Source organism: Salvelinus fontinalis, chromosome 28 (assembly GCF_029448725.1).
Source record: "Salvelinus fontinalis isolate EN_2023a chromosome 28, ASM2944872v1, whole genome shotgun sequence".
Taxonomy (NCBI): Eukaryota; Metazoa; Chordata; class Actinopteri; order Salmoniformes; family Salmonidae; genus Salvelinus; species Salvelinus fontinalis.
The window spans coordinates 20,948,844-20,971,588 of NC_074692.1; the positions used below are offsets into that span (position 1 = coordinate 20,948,844).

The 22,745-nt window shown below is 43.1% G+C and overlaps 1 protein-coding gene across 3 annotated transcripts in view; it reads left to right on the forward strand.

Moving 5' to 3' along the window:
- The window catches only part of LOC129826357 (membrane-associated phosphatidylinositol transfer protein 2-like), a 105,709-nt gene that overhangs the window by 75,797 nt on the left and 7,167 nt on the right, over positions 1 to 22,745 (forward strand). For 2 of the 3 annotated variants that reach the window (XM_055886990.1, XM_055886991.1), the window contains exons 8-24: positions 5,542 to 5,646; positions 5,774 to 5,838; positions 8,051 to 8,295; positions 8,417 to 8,606; positions 9,428 to 9,547; positions 9,803 to 10,017; positions 10,262 to 10,437; positions 14,998 to 15,168; positions 16,218 to 16,370; positions 17,576 to 17,740; positions 20,434 to 20,582; positions 20,690 to 20,806; positions 20,914 to 21,030; positions 21,511 to 21,659; positions 21,884 to 22,033; positions 22,156 to 22,336; positions 22,564 to 22,692. In XM_055886990.1, coding sequence (XP_055742965.1) covers positions 5,542 to 5,646; positions 5,774 to 5,838; positions 8,051 to 8,295; positions 8,417 to 8,606; positions 9,428 to 9,547; positions 9,803 to 10,017; positions 10,262 to 10,437; positions 14,998 to 15,168; positions 16,218 to 16,370; positions 17,576 to 17,740; positions 20,434 to 20,582; positions 20,690 to 20,806; positions 20,914 to 21,030; positions 21,511 to 21,659; positions 21,884 to 22,033; positions 22,156 to 22,336; positions 22,564 to 22,692 — 2,597 coding nt within the window. The remainder of the gene's footprint in view (positions 1 to 5,541; positions 5,647 to 5,773; positions 5,839 to 8,050; positions 8,296 to 8,416; positions 8,607 to 9,427; positions 9,548 to 9,802; positions 10,018 to 10,261; positions 10,438 to 14,997; positions 15,169 to 16,217; positions 16,371 to 17,575; positions 17,741 to 20,433; positions 20,583 to 20,689; positions 20,807 to 20,913; positions 21,031 to 21,510; positions 21,660 to 21,883; positions 22,034 to 22,155; positions 22,337 to 22,563; positions 22,693 to 22,745) is intronic. The other variant, XM_055886992.1, reaches the window with a different exon arrangement.

Sequence of the window (22,745 nt, forward strand, 5' to 3'; positions counted from 1 at the left end):
TGGTGCCCCTTGCTTAGTGGTGTTGCAGACTCTGGTGCCTTTCAGAACAGGTGTATAAATACTGAGATCATGTGACACTTAAAACTTCTTATGGCTGCAGGGGCAGTATTGAGTAACTTGGATAAAGGTGCCCATTTCAAACGGCCTCGTACTCAATTCTTGCTCGTACAATATGCATATTATTATTACTATTGGATAGAAAACACTCTCTAGTTTCTAAAACCTTTTGAATTATATCTTTGAGTAAAACAGAACTCATTTTGCAGCAAACTTCCTGACAGGAAGTGGAAAATTTGAAATCGATGCTCTGTTCTATTGCCTGCCTATAAATGGGCTTCATATATATTAGTATACATGCACTTCATACACCTTCCACTAGATGTCAACAGGCAGTGAGAGAAGAAATGGAGTGTATAACATGATTTGAGGTCGAATAAAAGCTCTTGGCATGACGTGACCCCAATTTCCTGTTTCCTGGAACGCGCGAGAAGGGACCTGGTATTGCCTTCTGTAAAGCTGTCGTTATAGACGACTAATATCTCCGGCTTTGATTTCATTTGATAAATGTGACAATATCATCGTAAAGTATGTTTTTTCAATATAGTTTTATTCGATTATTGAAATTTTTTCGGGACGTTAGGCGTGTTGCTTTGTGTGCCTTTGTTCAGGAAGGAGAGCTTCGCGCTACTTTGCTAGCTTTCCGTGCTAATTGACTAGAGAAGAGGACATTCTAAATCCAAACAACGATTGTTCTGGACAAAGGACCCCTTGTACAACATTCTGATGGAAGATCATCAAATGTAGGACCCATTTTATGATGCTATTTCATATATCTGTCGAACATGTGAACTAGTAGTTTGCGCCCAGATTTTGGGCACTCTCTCGCTATAACTAAGCTGGATGTCGTAATGAAGTTATTTTTAGAATTCTAACACGGCGATTGCATTAAGAACTAGTGTATCTATCATTTCCTATACAACATGTATTTTTTAGTAACGTTTATGTATAGTTATTTGGTCAGAATAGTTGAGTGTCATAAAAATATCCGCACATTCTGGGAAAAAGATGCTACGTTAGCACAATGTATAACCACTGATTTCAGCTCTAAATATGCACATTTTCGAACAAAACATAAGTGTATGTATAACCTGATGTTATAGGACTGTCATCTGATGAAGCTTATCAAGGTTAGTCAAAAATTATATATATTTTGCTGGTTTGTTACGATCGCTAACTTTTGCTGCTGGTAAATGGCTTGTGTTTCTGGCTATTGTGGTAGGCTAATATAATACTATATTGTGTTTTCGCTGTAAAACACTTAAGAAATCGGAAATATTGTCTGGAATCACAAGATGCCTGTCTTTCATTTGCTGTACATCATGTATTTTTCAGAAATGTATTATGATGAGTATTTAGGTATTTGACGTTGGTGTCTGTAATTACTCTGGCTGCTTCGGTGCTATTTCTGACGGTAGCTGTGATGGTAGCTGCAATGTAAAACTGATTTATTGCTCAAATATGCACATTTTTCGAACAAAACATAGATTTATTGAATAACATGTTATAAGACTGTCATCTGATGAAGTTGTTTCTTGGTTAGTTAGGTTGGCTTTGTGCATGCTACCTGTGCTGTGAAAAATGTCTGTCCTTTTTTGTATTTGGTGGTGAGCTAACATAAATATACGTGGTGTTTTCGCTGTAAAACATTTTAAAAATCGGACATGTTGGCTGGATTCACAAGATGTTTATCTTTCATATGCTGTATTGGACTTGTTAATGTGTGAAAGTTAAATATTTCTAAAAAATATATTTTGAATTTCGCGCCCTGCACTTGAAGTGGCTGTTGTCATATTGTGCCCGGCTTCGGGCTTGCAGCCCAAAGAAGTTAATTGCACACAGGTGGACTTCATTTAGCTAGTTATGTGACTTCTGAAGGTAATTGGTTGTGCCAGATCTTATTTAGGGGCTTCATAGCAAAGGGGGTGAATACATATGCACGCACCACTTTTCAATTTTTTATTTTTCGGAATTTTTTGTAACATGTCATTTTTTTCATTTCACTTCACCAATTTAGACTATTTTGTGTATGTCCATTACATGAAATCCAAATAAAAAATCTATTTAAATTACAGGTTGTAATGCAACAAAATAGGAAAAACGTCAAGGGTGGTGAATACTTTTGCAGGCACTGTAGCTGTATGCTTTTGGTGTTTGTGCCATTATTTATGTTCACAATGAGATGATAAATTGTTGTTTCATACATGGATTCATCTGTTTTTCACTAAGCATCATACAGTGGTTTATACATCATGCATACCCCAGTATGTGGCTATCGGGATTCTTCAACTTCTCATTGGACACCTGATTAGTTAATTTAAATCAATTACAATGTGGAAACTAAATGCTGAAACACAATGAATAATACTTCATTATAACTCTTCTTTTATAAAAGCTACTCAGTCGCTTCATGAGATAATTCCTTAAGAAAGAACTGAGCCAACTGCCATATGAGGAAGGATTTCTAGTATGAGCAACAATTTCTAGAGCGGGTGTCTTGTGGGGTTGTAATGTAATAGGACAGTAAGCACTGAGCACTGATATTGGCTCCACTGAATCTTTACATTTTCCTTGTGAGTACTGTAGTCATTAAGATGACCATGATCAGATGGTGATGCGATCATAGAGATTACAAGGATGACAAAAGCGTACATACAGGCATATGTAGTACAATGTCAAGTCATATAGTAGGCATAAACACTGAGTGTACAAAACATTAGGAACACCTAGCTAATATTGAGTTGCACCCCCATTTTGCCCACAGAACAGCTTCAATTCATCGGGCATGGACTCTAAAAGGAGTCAAAAGCGTTCCATAGGGATTCTGGCCCATGTTGACTCCAATGCTTCCCACAGTAGTATCAAGTTGGCTGGATGTCCTTTGGGTGGTGGACCATCCTTGATACACACGGGAAACTGTTGAGCGTGAAAGACCCAGCAGCGTTGCAGTTCTTGACACAAACTGGTGTGCCTGCACCTACTACTGTACCCTGTTCAAAGGCACTTAAATATTTACCCTCTGAATGGCACACATACACAAATCCATGTCTCAATTGTTTAAAAATTCTTCTTTAACCTGTCTCCTCCCTGTCAGTTACACTGATTGAAGTGGATTTAACAAGTGACATCAATAAGGGATCATAGCGTTCACCTGGTAGTCTATGTCATGGAAAGAGCTGTTCTTCATGTTTTGTTCACGCAGTCTAAATAGCCATAACATTTCATCTATAATCATAGTGCCACTACAGAACCAGTCAAAGTTTGGACACATTTACTCATTCAAGGGTTTTTCTTTATTTTTACTATTTTCTACATTGTAGAATAAAAAACTATGAAATAACACATATGGAATCACGTAGTAACCAAAGAAGTGTTAAAAAATCAAAATATATTTTATATTTGAGATTCTTCAAAGTAGCCACCCTTTGCCTTGATGACAGCTTTGCACACTCTTGGCATTCTCTCATGAGGTAGTCACCTGGAATGCATTTCAATTAACAGGTGTGCCTTGTTAAAAGTTAATTTGTGGAATTTTTTTCTTTCTTAATGCTTTTGAGCCAATCAAACGTGTTGTGACAAGGTAGGGGGGTATACAGAAGATAGCCCTATTTGGTAGAAGACCAAGACCATATTATGGCAAGAACAGCTTAAATTAGCAAAGAGAAACGACAGTCCATCATTACTTCAAGACATGAAGGTCAGTCAATTCGGAAAATTTCAAGAACTTTGAAAGTTTCTTCAAGAGCTGTCGCAAAAACCATCAAGCGCTATGATGAAACTGGCTCTCATGAGGACCACCACAGGAAAGGAAGACCCAGAGTTACCTCTGCTACAGAGGATACATTCATTAGAGTTAACTGCACCTCAGATTGCATCCCAAATAAATGCTTCACAGAGTTCAAGTAACAAACACATCTCAACATCAACTATTCAGAGGAGACTGCGTGAATCAGGCCTTCATGGTCGAATTGCTGCAAGGAAACCACTACTATATAAAAATAAATAAAGGAGAGAGAGAGAAGAGAGTTGCTTGGGCCAAGAAACATGAGCAATGGACATTAGACCAGTGGGAATCTGTCCTTTGGTCTGATGAGTCCAAATTTGAGATTTTTGGTTCCAACCGCCGTGTCTTTGTGAGATGCAGAGTAGGTGAACGGATGATCTCTGCATGTATGGTTCCCACCGTGAAGCATGGAGGAGGAGGTGTGATGGTGCTTTGCTGGTGACACTGTCTGTGATTCATTTAGAATTCAAGGCAGACTTAACCAGCATGGATACCAAAGCATTCTGCAGCGATACGCCATCCCATCTGGCTTGCACTTAGTGGGACTATAATTTGTTTTTCAACAGGACAATGACCCAAAACACACCCCCAGGCTGTGTAATGGCTATTTTTCCAAGAAGGAGATTGATGGAGTGCTGCTTCAGATAACCTGGCCTCCACAATCACCCAATCTCAACCCAATTGAGATGGTTTGGGGTGAATTGGACCACAGAGTGAAGGAAAATCAGCCAACAAGTGCTCAGCATATGTGGGAACTCCTTCAAGACTGTTGGAAAGCATTCCTCATGAAGCTGGTTGAGAGAATGCCAAGAGTATATAAAACTGCCATCAAGGCAAAGGGTGGCTACTTTGAAGAATATCAAATATATTTTGATTTGGTAAAACACTTTTTTGATTCTTACATGATTCCATATGTGTTATTTCATAGTTTGGATGTCTTCACTATTATTCTACAATGTAGAAAATGGTACAAAAAAACAACAACCTTGAATGAGTAAATGTGTCCAAACTTTTGACTGGTACTGTACTTACACTGTATCCATTCATGACATTTTATGTTAGTTCATGATGACATGATTAAACCAATGTGATGCATGGATACTACTGTTTTGTAGCATCATTCTGATCAATTTGTGCTTGAACGTGTTTGATTGAACTCAGATAAATGCTCATGTAAAAGCTGTTCTACTGCTCAGCTCCTTTAACTGGTCTGAGCTTCTCCCTGATCTGTGCAACCGAGGACCAGTAAAAAAAAATGATGGACTTTTATGAGTGGTGACCTTTTGATAAAGCAGACGTGCTTAGACTACAGTATGTGTAATGGGATTTCACCGAAGGATCCAGTGGCTTGTTGATTCAATTGAGCAGGCTATGCCATTGCAATACCACTGGTTTTCAGATGAACATGCAGGGGGGCAATTACTTTATTAATCAGTATTCATATTTATTTATCTTAAAGGACTGGTCACATGGCCACATAATGTAATATGGTAGGGATCAGGGTGTATGTTTGTCTCTATCTATACTCAGACAGTACATGGAGGACCCTTTCACATTTGTGAACATATAAATGTCTAAAAGGTTTGGTGTTACATACTGAATATACTGAAGATGAGATAAAGTGGCACATTGACTTAGTAGGTGTTATGCTTGATAATTCCCCCCAAAATTTTTTTACGTCTGTCCCTTCTCCCCCACAGAGGACTTGTCAGGTGATGAAGAGGTCTTTCCCAAGGAGATTGCCAAGAGGAACTCTAACGACCTCATGGACAAGATTGAGTCGGCTGATGCAGAAGACACCACTGGTATGGAGAGGAACGCTGTGTGTGTTGTATGATGGGAGATGTAGTTTGTGTCAAAGTTTCATTTTACTGACAGTATTATATTACTCTGATTCTCAATGGTAAAGTGTGTCTGTGGATGTTTCTGCAGGAGAGCTATACAGGGACATGGCAGGGGACTATGAAAGGGAGGCCGGTGACGAGAGACTAGATGAGGTAGGTACCTGTGAGGGTAAATGGCTTTCTAACCGAACATTGGTATACCAACAACACCATGACAGCCATATTCTGACAAAATATCAACATTGAACATACAGGAGGAATAAGCTAAAAGGAAACTTCAATCCCAGTCACTAAAGTGTTCTAGCTTAACAGTAGGCGTTGATGTGTAATACTCTGCTTAGGGCTTTAGTTGTGAAAGTCAGAGAGGGGTCCACTCCAGCCTCTCTGTCCTCTTATGTTCAGATGCGTGGCTCTGTTAGCAACCAAGCCGATAGCTCTGCCATTCCCACCATCACCATAACAAAGAACCAGTCAGAAGTAAACTTCCTGTCCCATTGCATTATGGGCCAGAGTAGATCCACAGAGACCCTAACAGACCCAGTACTAACCGCCCTGGCCCAGCCCCAGCCCCAGCCTACCCCCTCTCTATCCCTTGTGAAATGTCCTCTGTACTGTAGTCTTGCCGTGGAGTTTACAGTGTACAGCCTCTGTGAAGAATGTGAGTTTTGGATCCAACAAAAAAAATTAAAATGGAAAACTGCACATTATGTTTTCCCTTTTTATATGAGTGTGGTTTTGTATTTGTATACAAATGTGTCTTTACCCTTGGCTCATGTTGTTGTTCTTGGCTTGTTGTTGTGGTTGGCTAAAGTTGGAAGCGTTTGCAGTGTGACCAGCTGGGGTGTTGGTTGGTCCAGTGTCTCTTAATGATGCTCTAATGCTGTCTGAGTGTGCAGATGAAAGCTGAACGGGCATGCTGTTGTGCTGCTACATTACTATTGCTTTACTATCAATATTGCGTTACCAGAAGGGTGACATCACATATAGACTTCCTGTGATTCATGTCTGAAGGAAGTGGAAGTGCACACTGAACACACAATGAGATGTATCAGTATACACTGAGTGTACAAAACATTAAGAACACCTGCTCTTTCCATGACGTAGACTGACCAGGTGAATCCAGGTGAAAGCTTTGATCCCTTATTGATGTCACTTGTTAAATCCACTTCAATCAGTGTAGATGAAGGGGATGAGACAGGTTAAAGAAGGATTTTTAAGACTTGAGACAATTGAGACATGGATTGTGTATGTGTGCCAGTCAGAGGGTGAATGGGCAACACAAAAGATTTAAGTGCCTTAGAACGGGGTATGGTAGTAGGTGTCAGGCGCACCAGTTTGAGTGTTTCAAGAACTGCAGCGCTGCTGGGTTTTTCACACTCAACAGTTTCCCGTGTGTATCAAGAATGGTCCACCACCCAAAGGACATCCAGCCAACTTGACACAACTGTGAGAGGCATTGGACTCAACATGAGCCAGCATTCCTTTGGAACGCTTTCAACTCTTTGTAGAGTCCATGCCCCAATTAATTGAGGCTGTTCTGTGGACAGAAGGGGGTGAGTTAAAAATATGCTCTCATAAACCCAACATTTTCCAGAGTGCCTCATACCTTCTCTTCCCCACACCGAGAGCCCACATATTAAACCGGCAAAACGGGGGTTATCGCTGATGTAGCGAAATGCTTATGTTCCTAGCTCCAACAGTGGAGTAATACCTAACAATACAAAACAATACACGCAAAATAAAGAAATTAATATAGAAATATTAGAACGAGCAATGTCAGAGTCCGGAATATAAATATATAAGAGTATGATGGTTTGTATAGACATTATGGACAGTATATGAATAGAAAAGGTGTGTACAGCAGTAGTTATATAGGATAGGCCTTGACTAGAATATAGTATATACATAGGAAGTAGGTAAAACAGTATGTAAACATTATTAAAGTGACCATTATTCAATGACTATGTACATAGGGCAACAGTCTCTAGTTGCAGGTTTGAGTACCGGCTAGTAACAGTGACTAAAGCCAGCTAGTGGTGACTGTTTAACAGTCTGATGTCCTGGAGATAGAAGCTGTTTTTCAGTCACCCGGTCCCAGCTTTGATGCACCTGTACTGTCTCCGTCTTCTATATGGTAGCAGGGTGAACAGGCCGTGGCTCGGGTGGCTAGTTTTGTGAGTAAGTCATGAAGCATATTGTCAGTGGTCATGAATCATTAGCAGCCAAGCCAGAAGCATGGTTCTATGGGTGAATGGCTTCATTTCCCTTAAGTTTAACAGATCTCTCTAATGCCCCTCATCCTGCCTTTCCTCTTTACCTCTCATTCACCCCATCAATTCCCCCTCCTTTCCTCTCCCCATAATAGGACCTCTCCTCTCAGCAGTGTCTGCAGCCTTCTAAGATCCACGTGCTGATCCTGGTGCTACATGGAGGCAACATCCTGGACACAGGAGGAGGGGACCAGACCAGTAAGCAGGGCGATGTCAACACCATCAGCACTGCCTTTGACACAGTGATGCGCGTGCACTATCCCACCGCGCTGGGACAAATCGCCATCCGCCTGGTGCCCTGCCCTGCCATCTGTGCTGAGGCCTTCTCCCTGGTGTCCAAGTGAGGGACACACACACACACACTACACAACCATAGATATTGTAATGTGTACATAACTACAGTACACACACTACTACTATTACGAACAATTTCCCCTGTGTGTGTCCGTCCCTGGCTTCAGTCTGAGCCCGTACAGCTATGATGAGAGCTGTCTGTCAAGCAGTCAGGACCACATCCCCCTGGCTGCCCTGCCTCTCCTGGCCACCTCCGCCCCCCAGTACCAGGAGGCTGTGGCCACCGTCATCATGAGAGCCAACCAGGTGTACAACGACTTCATCAGGTCCCTGGATGGGACAACCTTCTCTGGCCAGGTGAGGTGCTGCCACTGGCCTGTCAGCCTCTCCATTGTTCCAGGTGTGGGCATGGGCTGCTCTTTATTTGGAACTCTCAAATGGCAGAACATAATATCTTCAGTCCAAATACTAAGATTCAAGAGCATGTTCCCTAGTCAAGGAGGAGATACACTTGATTTCTTGTGAAGAACATCAGTGTTGAAGCCGTTTAGCAGCAATGAATTATGTGTGTTTTCTGTTTCTGAATTATGTGGGTGTGGATGTTTTCTGTTACTCAATGTTCTTTTAGATAACCAAAATGAAGCTAGCATTCGATATTTGACACAGGTAAAATTTTGTATAAATTCAAGCCTTTTTATAACAAATTGTCAGAAGCTCACATAATTTAATAGATTGCTCATTCAATACAGGATGTATTTTCAGCTAGCTTTAGATTTGTGTGTAGGTGTGTGTGTATGTTTGTTTGTGTTTTTGGTTTTACTATCCTTGTGGGGACCAGAAGTCCACTCAAGGATAGTAAAACAAGGACAATTCGGACATTTCGCTACAAGCAAAACAGCTATTTTAGGCATAGGGGTTAGGTTGGGATGAGGGTTAAGGGGGGTTAAGGTTAAGGGTTAGGGAAATATTACTTTGAATGGGAATCAATTGTTTGTTTTACTATCCTTGTGGGGACCAAACGTGTGTGTGTGTGTGTTTGCTCGGGCGGGTTTGTTTGATTACGTGGTTATGACATCTGATTAGTTTTAAAAGGATTGGACCCTCTTATCTGCATCCTGCTTGATTGATATCTAATGATCTGATCTGTTTTAGTAAATTGACCTGTGACCTCTATGTAGGTGTGCCTGATTGGGGACTGCGTGGGAGGGATCTTGGGGTTTGACGCCTTGTGTATCAGCAACCAGACTATTGGTGAGAGCCAGAGCAGCAGCCGCAGGGGTAGTGTAATCAGCGTACAGGTAAGACCCAAACCTTAATGCTTAACTACTCTCCCTGTTCCTAAGCTTTGCCCCTACCCCAAATCCCAGACACTCAACCAGTAGCTCTTATTCACCCTAAATACAAGTTACAGCCCTCCACTATTTCACCACCACATTTCTCCTCAAGAAAGGACACTTATCCAACACCCATCCTCGTTCTGGTGCCGTTTGCTTATCGGTCAAGTTCAATGTCCATTCCCCAACCTCTGTCCTTCTCCGCATACATCCCTGCAGGACCAGGACCTCCTCTCTCCAGGGATCATCATCAACAGTGGTTATGGCTCTGCCTCTCCCACCCTGGAGAGCAGCCGCCACCTGAGCCGCAGCAACATCGACATCCCCCGCTCAGGAGGACCAGATGACCCCAAGAGACTGCTGCCCCGCAAGACGAGCGACTCCTCCACATATGAGTTGGACACCATCAAACACCACCAGGCCTTCCTGACTAGGTGTGACAGGGGTTACATTACTACAGTTACATGACATCATTGATGTAGCTGATGGTTAATATTGTTACTGTACTGAGAAGGGTATATGGCTATGCATGTGATATTGTAGAGTCATGGGTTGCTATAATTGTTTACCTACATTGGTCTCTGTTTCTCTTACTGTGTGCTGTGTTTGTGTGTATACAGTAGATGTGGATGTGCTTCCCTCCTTGTGACCCTGACTGTTTGTCTGTTGTCGCCTCAGCCTCCACTCCAGTGTTCTGCGGACCGACCCATGCTCGCGCAGGTCCAGCAGCAGCACTTTTCAGGATGCAGGCTCTCTGGGGAAGTTTGAATTTGAGGTGGCAGACTTCTTCCTCTTCGGCTCTCCTCTGGGCCTTGTCCTTGCCCTGAGGAAGACTGTCATTCCTGTGCTGGATGGTAAGCCCACCTAAACAGAGGTAAAATTAATAAAGTACCTTAAAAATGTGTTATTTAAGCAATAAGGCACGGGGGGGTGGTATATGGCCAATATCCCACGGCTAAGGGATGTTCTTATGCGCAACGCAACGCGGAGTGCCTGGATACAGCCCTTAGCCGTGGTATATTGGCCATATACCACAAACCCGCTAGGTGCCATATTGCTATTATAAACTGGTTAGCAATGTAATTAGAGCAGGAAAAATAAATGTTTTGTCATACCCGTGGTATACGGTCTGATATACCAGGGCTGTCAGCCAATCAGCACTCAGGGCGAGACCACCCAGTTTATAATTAACATTTAAAAGTGGTGTGGTCTGAATTGGGTAGTGAAAACCTAGAAGGTACTGTGGGGTCTTATCTTCTTGAAATCCCCTTCTCCTTTACACGCCGCCACTAGTTACCACAAAGTCAGAAGTCTCGCCTACTCGACCAATCAAATGAGGGAGTGTGATGACACGTATTTCGGTTCTTGGGAAACGCCTAATTTTCGAAATGGCTTATTTTGAGTTGAAGTTTGTGGACTAAATACATTCGGGAACAAGGATTGGCAACGTCCTTAAAATTAATAACATTGAACAAGGACAAAAGTTTTGGGCAAAAGGGTAAGTTGTCTTTTCTTTTTTAGATAACTAGTAAGGAACTTTTGCTACTCTCGTCTAAAATGAGATAGCTAGCATAAGGGATTCCATTCCAAGCACAGAGTTATTCTATTTGATAGAGCAACATTGTTAGTTTCCCTACAAGCCTTTCATTCTAATAGTAATATATCATTGTTGACCTTCAACAGATGCACAGCCTTTGGCAGGGAAAAAACTCAGTCTCCCATTCAATGGTGTTCCATTTCAAGTTGTGGGTACAACGACGTATGAATGCCACCAGGGGAAAGACAAACAAACAAAAGCCAAAGAGAAATATGCTGGTGAAATGAACAAGAAGGCAATAAGTTCAAAGACAGATCTTCAAATCTCCTTTGTGGAGACTCAATGTGAAACAGAAATCTGTCAGTACAAGGGCCAGATATCCAGCACCACTCTCTGTTTTGAAACCCCTCCGCAGGGGTACATATCCCCTCCGTAACGTGTACATATCAAACTGTATTCCTATCATGTAATTATGTGTATAAATGTACCATGTATGTAAAGTGTATGAATAATGTACACTGAGTGTAGAAATCATTAAGGACACCTTCCTAATATTAAGTTCCACCACCCCCCCCCCCCCCTTTTGCCCGTAGAACAGCCTTAATTCATCGGAGCGTGGACAAGGTGTTGAAAGCATTCCACAGGGATGCTGGCCCATGTTGACTCCAAGCTTCCCACAGTTGTGTCAAGTTGGCTGGATACACACAGGAAACTGTTGAGCATGGAAAAACCCAGCAGTGTTGCAGTTCTTGACACAAACCGGTGTGCCTGGCACCTACTACCATACACCATTCAAAGGCACTTAAATATTTTATCTTGCCCATTCACCCCCTTTAGCCAGCAGCATACCACCCTGTATCCCACTGCTGGCTTGCTTCAGAAGCTAAGCAGAGTTGGTCCTGGTTGGTCCCTGGATGGGAGACCAGATGCTGCTGGAAGTGGTGTTGGAGAGTCAGTAGGAGGCACCTTTTCCTCTGGTTTAAAATAATAGCCCAATGCCACAGGGCAGGGATTGTGTAGGGTGGTGTCTTTTGGATGGGACGTTAAATGGGTGTCCTGACTCTCTCTGGTCACTAAAGATCCCATGGCACTTATCAAAAGAGTTGGGGGGGTTAACCCCGGTGTCCTGGCTGAATTCCTAACCTGACCCTCATACTATCACAGTCACCTAATCATCCCCAGCTTACAATTGGCTCATTCATCCCCCTCCTCTCCCCTGTGACTATTCACCCAGGTTGTTGCTGTAAAATGAGAATGTGTTCTCAGTCAACTTAGCTGGTTAAATAAAATGTAAAAAAATAATGACAGGTGTACACAATCCAAGGCTTAAAAATATTTCTTTAACTTGTCTCCTTCCCTTCATCTACACTGATTTGAAGTGAATTTAACAAGTGACATCAATAACGGATCATAGCTTTCACCTGGATTCACCTGGTCAGTCTGTCATGGAAAGAGCAGGTGTCCTTAATATTTTGTACCGAATAGCTGTAAAAAACAAAACATTTAAAACAATGTTACTTTTGTCTTCTGAAGAGGGGGGTGGATGGTACAATAAAATAAATAAAAATGAAGAGTATGTAAGTGGGTTCAGGGTGGCGAGTTTCCACTTAGACTGTAAAGAGCTTTGGGTGTCATGTTAAGTCCAATCAATTGCAATTATTAAATTTTTTGTCATCTTCCATAGCTTGAAGACCATGCCTTTGTACAGAGATTGAAAATGGTACAAAATACCAAAAAGGTGGACTGCAAGGCTATGTTATGTTAAATAAATAAATAACTATATTAAGTGCCTTGATGTCAAATAAAGTAACAGGGTTGAAGTTTTAATCTTAAATCAGCCCAAAAATTGCCAATTTCAAACATTTTAATTTCTGTGAACATTTCTATGAAACTGTATGTTTTACTTGTGGATTTGGAAAATTAAAAATCTAAAATCAAGATGGCAATTTGTTTGTTTACATGCCATTTCAAAACAATGCAGATATTGGAGTAAAAATCTAAACACAACATGCAACAATTTAAATGATTTTACTGAGTTAAAGTTCATAAAAGGAAATAAAATCATTAGGCACTAATCTATGAATTTCACATGACTGGGAATGCAGATATGCATCTGTTGGTCACAGATACCTTAAAACAAAAAGTAGGACGTGGATCAGAAAACCAGTCAGTATCTGGTGTGACCACCATTTGCATCATGTAGCGTAACACATAGAGATGATCAGGCTGTTGATTGTGGCCTGTGGAATGTTGTCCCACTCCTCAATGGCTATGCAAAGTTGCTGGATATTGGTGGGAACTGGAACATGCTGTCGTACACGTTGATCCAGAGCATCCCAAACATGATCAATGGGTGACATATCTGGAGAGTATGCAAGCAATGGACTGGGACATTTTCCTTGCAACATGGGTCCGTGCATTATCATGCTGAAACATGAGGTGATGGCGGATGAATGGCACGACAATGGGCCTCAGAATCTTGACACAGTATGAGCTTTCCTGAGACGGTTTCCAACAGTTTATGCAGAAATTATTGGCTTGTTCAAAACCACAGTTTCATCAGCTGTCCGGGTGGCTGGTCTCAGACGATCCCGCAGGTGAAGAAGTCAGATGTGGAGGTCCTGGGCTGGCGTGGCTACAGGTGGTCTGCGGTTGTGAGGCGGGTTGGACGTACTACCAAATTCTCTAAAACGATTCTGGTGGACATTCATGCAGTCAGCATGCCAATTGCAGGCTCCCTCAAAATGTATGTGGTATTGTGTTGTGTAACAAAACTGCACATTTAAGAGTGGCCTCGTATTGTCCCCAGCACAAGGTACACCTGTGTAATGATCATGCTGTTTAATGAGCTTCTGGATATGCAACACCTGTCAGGTGGATGGATTATCTTGGCAAAGGAGAAATGCTCACTAACAGGGATGTAAACAAATTTGTGCCCAAAATTTGAGAGAAATAGGCTTTTTGTGCGTATGTGTAACAGTATAACTTTTAGTACGTCCCCTCGCCCCGACCTCGGGCGCGAACCAGGGACCCTCTGCACACATCAACAACAGTCACCCACGAAGCGTCGTTACCCATCGCTCCACAAAAGCCGCGGCCCTTGCAGAGCAAGGGGCAACCCTACTTAATGTCTCAGAGCAAGTGACATAACTGATTGAAATGCTACTAGCGCGCACCCGCTAACTAGCTAGCCATTTCACATCCGTTACACTCACCCCCCTTTCAACCTCCTCCTTTTCCGCAGCAACCAGTGATCCGGGTCAACAGCATCAATGTAACAGTAGAACTTTAAACCGTCCCCTCGCCCCAACACGGGCGCGAACCAGGGATCTTCTGCACACATCAACAACGGTCGCCCACGAAGCATCGTTACCCATCGCTCCACAAAGGCCGCGGCCCTTGCAGAGCAAGGGGCAACCCTACTTAATGTCTCAGAGCAAGTGACGTAACTGATTGAAATGCTACTAGCGCGCACCCGCTAACTAGCTAGCCATTTCACATCCGTTACATATGGAAAATATCTGGGATCTTTTATTTCAGCTTCCAACATGGGACCAACACTTTACATGTTGCGTTTATATTTTTGTTAAGTATATTTAGTTTAAGACAAATAACTATGAGTAAGGGCAAACATCATTATAAGCTTGCAAGCTGAGTTTGAATAAGACATCCGATTACCACTTTGCATTTAGAACGGTTGGTTTTATTACAGATAATAAATGACCACATCGTTGATGGATCACTATATAAAATAAATGCATGTCTCTCGTCATAGGTGTCATCACACTCCCTCATCTGATTGGTCAACCCTTCTGACTTTGTGGCTGTGGTAACTAATGACGACCTCTTTCCGCCTGTTAACTCTGTCTCCCCCTAGTGGCCCAGCTGCGCCCTGCCTGCCAGCAGGTCTACAACCTGTTCCACCCAGCCGACCCCTCGGCCTCGCGCCTGGAGCCCCTCCTGGAGAAGAAGTTCCACCTCCTGCCCCCTTTCAATGTTCCCCGCTACACACGCTTCCCCCTGGGGGACGGCAACTCCGCTCTACTGGGTGAGTACACTGGACTGAGTGCTGGAAACGTGTACACACACACACACACACACACACACTCTTGTACCTGTATGAGTGTATAACTGTTGTGTATTTATATGCAAAGAAAAATGTACACATTTTGTTACATTCATAGGTTATATAACCCGTGTTTTGATTATCCATAGGGGACTCTGTGTGATGTAACAGGGTGTGTAGAAACTGACAAATGTGATGGATTATGTAGTTAGTTTTCTTTCCCACAAGGAATGTCTCTGAGACATTTTGCCAGTGGTCTGTGGATTGCTATTAGAGGCCGAAAAGTCCATCAAGTTAAGAAAAATGTAACGTTTTTCTATTGTTTGTGCTTCAAGTCTTTGTGAAGCAATGTTCTCATCTATATGTTTTCATGGTCCTGCTGGTTTCTGTTGTGGCTGGCTAGCCCTTACAGTAGAGTAACCTTACAGGCTACACTGCACCCTTTCTGTTTAAGTAGGGCTCAATGATACACTATTATTCTGCTATTCAAGAAGTAATGCTAGAGACTCAATCTCTCCTTTGCTGATAGTCTTTTCCATTCATGGATATCCTTTAATCAGCAAGAGCAGCAAGGGAAGTGCTAGTTGTGAATGGCTACTAGCTGTGATTATTTTTATCTTAGATATGATGTAATAGATTGTTAAGTAATATGATGATAATTTTGATCTAATGAGCTGTCAGCCCATATCCTCAGGTTTACTGTGCAGCATTGAGAAAGTTTTAAAGATTCATTTTGGTTCGTTAATCAGTGTGTGCTGAGGTACATTTTAATATGAGTTAGTCAGCCTAGTCTGAATTAGAATCCAATAACAGCATTCCCCTTCTACTGCTCATTTTAGCTCTATTCTAGAACCTGTTGTTGCCTTAGTTACTGCTACTGCAGTATTTCCTGGGCTTGACTCGCCTTTGCTGTCTTTTCTGTGTCTTCATTGTCTCCTTTTCCCCTCCTCTCTTGGCCTCCTTTCCCATCTCTGCAAAACCTGCCCCCTTCCCCTGCCCCCTTCCCTCTGACCCCCCACCTCCCCCTCTAGTGGAGACAGTCCAGAGCAACCCTCAGCTCCTGCTCGATACTGGGCCCCCCCTCTCTTTCCGCTGTCAGGAGCCCATCAGCGAGACCTGCATCCCTGTGCCGGTGCTAAACTGTCAGGAGGGCTCCCTCAAGGCCACACCTGCTGTTCTGGAGTGTGTGTAGCGTCTCCTCTTCACCTCTCGGGGGGAAGTCTCTCACTCTGTGTCGTACACGTGTATTTTTGTGTTAGTTGCAGTTCCACCTTCCCCTTCCACACTGACTGTGTCTGTGTGTATGTTTTCAGACCCTTACCAAAACTGGTGCATGAAAATGCTGTGAGAATGTTACCCCAGTCAAGAGTTGGGGTCACATTACTGACTGTTCCAGGTCAAACATGTCCTGCATGACATGTCCTGCCCTGTTTCTGCAGTATTCAGTCCATTACCTTTATTATAGCTCATTAGCATGGCTCTCAGAGCCTGTCTGTTTACACTATCTCTACGAAAATGAGGTAATTTTGCTAATCAAAATGTAATTGTCATTATTGTTGTTTGCATTTTAGTGATTTAGAGAGACAGCAATGGCTGCTACAGTGAATGATTCAGATAGGTACTTGTAGGAACCCTTGACCTGGAAGAGTCTGTCCTTGTTTTGCTGTGTTGTGCTTGCTGTTACCATCAAGTATTAATGTCCTTTGTAATGGTATGAAAATATGGTACCACTACATGCATTCATTGTTGTGATGGTGTTTCTTTGCTGCTGCAGCATCTCCTTAACGACAAATACAAGCGTTGGGGAGTGTGTAAAGGTGATAGGCAAATGTCTCCATATAAACCATAACACTGTGACTGGAGCACTATCTTCTCCTAGTGGGTGATTTTGCCAAATCGGAGGCTTGGAAGCTATACTGACTGTGTTGCTCAGATGTCTGCTTGAAACATGGAACCCTGCCACTTGCATTGTAATTGTGTATCCTTGTGGTCAATATAGTATCTCCTGACCTTTCTGTTACAACATTTTGATTACACATACTAAATGGAACTGTTATCACCTTAGTGATACATGCTAATAATAATCCAGCTAATCATTTGACAGACATTACACATTTTGAGACATAGTAATGTGACCACCAATGGAGTAAAAGTTTCCACACGTCACTTTTCACATGCTGTTGTATTCATCAGAACACTATTTGACCACGCACTGATTGTCCCAGAAATCTGACGTTGGCTCCTGCTGGTTTCACGCCCACTAACACCATGGCCTGGCCCATCACATTTCTTGGATGCAAACCCCTTCCTTCTCATCCTGTTACCTCCCTGTTCATCCACCTCTCCTCTTGTCTATGTCTAATGGGATATCCTTGTTTCGGCTCAATAGCGGATTTTGTTCAGTCTCATGGTGGTGTCTTCATGGACAGTTCGTACCCCTCCTCCCCCGTTACGGGCCCCCAGTGCCGGGGCCTGCGGAGGGCCAGTGAGGTCAGCATTGCCAGCCAGGTCTCAGGAATGGCAGACAGTTACACTGCCACCAACATAGCCAACAGTAAGTGTTCTCCTTACCACACGTATCTCTCACTCACACGGCTCCATCTCAACTCCTCTTTCAGTCAATCTCTTCTCTAGTTTTTCTCTCTCTCTCATTCACACACACACTGCTCCATCTCAACTCCTCTTTGTCAATCTCTTCTCTAGTCTTACTCACACACACACACACACACACACACACACACACACACACACACACACACACACACACACACACACACACACACACACACACACACACACACACACACACACACACACACACACACACACACACACACACACACACACACACACACACACACACACACACACACACACTGCTCCATCTCAACTCCTCTTTCAGTCAATCTCTTCTCTGGTCACTCACATCTCAACTCCTCTTTCACTCTTCTCTAATCTTTCTCTCTCTATTTCTCTGTCTCTCTCCTTTCTCTTTTCTTCCACCCCCTCTCCTTTCTCTCTTGCTCATCCTACTCCACTTCACTCCTTCATTCTCACCCCAATCCTCTCTCTCTCTGATTCTCACCCTCCTTACTCACACATCACTCAGTGCGCCGGATCCCGAGCAGCTCTGTAGTGACCCAGTTGTGCCTGCATTCACAGAATAACCACTTAGTTACCTGCTAGCTCAGCTCCAACTTATTACGACACCTGTGATGGATTACACTGCTCTAAGCCCCTTCATCAGAGAGGGAGCATAACATCACCACAGACATATCCATTGTTCAAATTCAATGTGCCAGAAGATTAAAACATGACTACTGAAGAAGCAAAAGCTCACGCCCTGTCACTGTGTGTTCGTCCTACTCTGAGCCATTGTTTGAATGTAAATGCAAAGGAGGAGTAATGCATTTATTTAATGTGTTTGCAATGCATGTAAAAAGACCCTGTTTCACTGAGTCATTCCTGCATCGTTCGCACCTTGTCACACTGTCTACCCAGATGCCCAAGCTTCTTTTGTGTTTGATGTAAAGAAGAATGTCTCCCAAAGTCTGGCTTTCTCTTGTAATCTCTGTCTGAAGTGGATATGTCCTAAATAAGGACCAATAACACAGCTTTCAAACATTTACTAATGTTCTACTCAGTTGGGAAGTTGTAATAGTGTGTTGATGAGGTCATTTCCAGTCTTTGAAAGAATTGCTCATTGCCATGGAATGCTTTTGTCGCTGTTCAGAAATGCAACAAAACAGAATATACACACACAAAATAAGTATGAAAATGGGTTTTGTCAAAAGATAATTCTAACCTTCCTTTTTCAGTTTAAATGAAGACCAGTCGGACACTTAATTGATTACTTTATTTTGAAGCCAGTTTCAGGTTGTGAATGCAGCTTGTAGCAGAAGTACTTTACACATTTTTGCAAACTGGAATTAACTGCACTATAAGGAACTGTACTCAACAGTATGAAAACAATTCCTTTTGACATTATCCATCATTCATTTTCACGTGGTTTTTCTTTTTGTTTTGTTTCCCATAGCACAAGCATGGCCAAATTAACCAAACCAAAAACTCCCTTTGGGACAAAGCCTTTTGTCCCAAATCGCCCTGACATCACAAACCAAATTCTCCCTGAGAAGCCCCCTCAAGTCCCCTAGAAAATAAATGAGTGACCCAGTCCCAGGAACTACCAATACAGATCCAGGAAATGGGCCACAACTAGACCTAGAGACCCAGAAGCCAACGGAGGTGTGAGCCCCTGTGGCTCTGGTCAGTTAGAGAGACACTTGTCAGCTGGCCTGGAGTATGCCATATATGACCTGGTCTCCCTGGACTCTCAGGCAGAAGTGGATCAGGGTATTCTTATAAAACACTGGATCCTATCAACTATGTACCAAATCCAGGCTCAGCCTACTACTGACTTCTCTTATGGGAAATCTTAATATATTGGACAATCAATCTCTTTTTAACATTGTTCTTGTCTACCAGAAATTTCTCTCAACTTTTCTCGGTTTATTCCTTTCTGTTTCTATGACGATCCTTTTCCCTGGTAGACTATGTTTTTTGAATACAGCACAGTCCCATTAACTTCACAAACCAGACCGATAAGAGAGACCCTCTACATACTGAGATGATATTGTGACTTTAAAAGTGTAACATAGCCATCATCCAAATGATATAGCAGGAAGGCTACTTGCCCAACTTCCCAGTCTCTGCCTCATAGTTGACACCATTCAACATAGGCACGTTTGTGATCAGTCCACAAGAATAAATTGTTATTCAGATATTTGTGCCCTAGCCTGTTCTGGAGGAAAATATTAATGCATCAATGACAGTCCCAGTGTGAATCCACTTAGTGAAGTGTTATTTGGCAAAATCATTGAACCATCGTCCCTTTTCTTCATATTTAATACAAATAACTGCTGGTTTGTTGCTATTTACGTTGACTCTTGTCTTGAACCAACTTTAACAATGTAATTCTTGCATAATAATGGTTCTCTTCCTTATGTATATGTATTTCAACAGTAACAATCTTCAACTCCTGCCTTACTTCCATTTTAGCTAATGAACTGCTGTGGACGATCTGGGCTTTGATAGTGGTTTATGATTGAGTACAGCCTTCAATACAGCCTAAAGGTTTATGGTTGAACTTTTCCAGGGGTGTGTATTGGGATGTTTTGCCCCTCTGCCTTACTCACAATGCAACCATGCTACCCCACCCCAACCCATGTACCCCCTCTCACCATGCAGTCGCAGCCCGTTGGTGGGGCACCAAGCGTGTGGACTTTGCCTTGTACTGCCCTGATGCCCTGACAGCCTTCCCCACAGTGGCACTACCGCACCTCTTTCATGCATCCTACTGGGAGTCCACTGATGTAGTGTCCTTCCTGCTGCGACAGGTGAGCTCACATCACAATCTTCCATGGCCTGTGCTTCTGGCCCCCTTTAAAATGTACACTAGTGTGGCTGGTGAGTATGTGTGGTGTCATCTATATGTTTATTTTAGGTTATGAGACATGAAAACTCCAGCATACTGGAGCTGGATGGTAAGGAGGTGTCAGAGTTCACTCCATCTAAACCCCGGGAGAAGTGGCTCAGGAAGAGAACCCACGTCAAGATCAGGGTACAGTCTGCTGCAGCTAGAACAGTGTTGACCACTTGAAGAGATTCACTCTTGCTAACACTGTAATTGTGTCTCAATCTATTCATGTGTGTGTATTTCTTTGACAGAATGTGACAGCCAATCATCGTGTAAATGATGCAGTGCTCACAGAAGGTGGGCTGCAGATCGTGACTGGCCGCTTCATGTACGGACCTCTGGACATGGTCACACTGACTGGGGAGAAGGTAGGCTCTCTCTCTCGCTCTCTCTCAGCAATCAGTATGATCATTTTCCATTACAACAATGCAAACAGTAGGTTTGTACCACACAAGGTCCTATATACAAATGTACTTAACTCTCCATCCACCTTATCCCTATGTACTTATCCCTCCATCCACCTTATCCCTATGTACTTATCCCTCCATCCACCTTATCCCTATGTACTTATCCCTCCATCCATGAGTCTTATCTGTATTTGTTTTCAATTCAAAATACGCTACATGTATGTGTGCATCTTCAATGTGTTTGTGTTCAAAGTGGTTGTATATCTATCTCTATGTTGGTCCTTTGTAGCTCAGTTGGTAGAGCATGGCGCTTGTAACGCCAGGGTAGTGGGTTTGATTCCCGGGACCAGCCATATGTAAAATGTATGCACGCTTGACTGTAAGTCGCTTTGGATAGAAGTGTCTGCTAAATGGCATATACAGTATATATTATATTTACAGGTGGACATCCACATCATGACCCAGCCCCCTTCTGGAGACTGGGTGTACTTTGACACGGAGCTGACCAACAGCAGTGGCCGTGTGTCCTTCATCATCCCAGAGAGCAAACGGCTGGGGGTTGGCGTCTATCCGGTCAAACTGGTGGTCAGGTGAGACTGGCATCTATGGCATGCTCTTCTATGGTCTCTTTCAGCCAATCCAGTCCTGAGGCTTCAGAAATGGTGCCCTTTGTTTTTGGAGGGTTTTAGGTGACTCTGTCAAAAAACACTTACATCTATTTTTTTATTCTGTTCCTCTGCCTCTTTATTTCTTTCCAATTGTCTCTGTCTCTTCTCCTCTATCTTCCAATTGTTTTGTGTCCTATCACCGACAGGGGGGATCACACATTTGCAGACAGCTACCTGACAGTGCTTCCCCATGGGACAGAGTTTGTTGTGTTCAGTATAGACGGCTCATTCGCTGCCAGCGTGTCCATCATGGGGAGCGATCCCAAAGTTCGAGCCGGAGCAGTCGATGTGGTCAGGTAACATGCACCTGGCATCACCTGGGATTGGACAGTCATAAGCACCAAAATTATTTCTGTCTCTATAACCTGTTGTGTTGCACTCTCTCCACTCTTTCTTATACCTTTTGATTTCTTTCCAGGCACTGGCAGGACCTGGGCTATCTGATCGTCTATGTGACGGGGCGTCCAGACATGCAGAAGCAGAGAGTGGTGGCCTGGCTGTCTCAGCATAACTTCCCCCATGGCATCGTCTCCTTCTGTGATGGCCTGGTCCACGACCCACTCAGACACAAAGCCAACTTCCTCAAGTCACTCATGGAGGTCAGGATGGCAGTGGGGGTTGGGTGGTAGGTTTGTTGAGGGAGTGGGTAACAGAGGCTGGGGGTAGGTTCAGGAGTAGGTGAGGGCTAAGTGGAATGGTGCAGAAGACAATGAAGGGAGAGGAGATTGAAGAGATGGTGCAGACAAAAAGATTAGGAAATATTGTCAAGAAAATACGTTTTCTTGGTCCGAATTTATCGATGACACTTGATTCGCTGGTTCCACAGGCTCACATGAAGATCTTTGCTTGTTACGGTTCTACCAAAGACATCGCGGTCTACACCTCCATCGGCCTCTCTCCCTCCCAGATCTACATCATTGGCCGATCCTCCAAGAAGATGCAAGCTCAGTGCCAGGTACGATATACATGCACTGACTTTTTAATTTAGTCCTGGTCCTCTAGTTTACC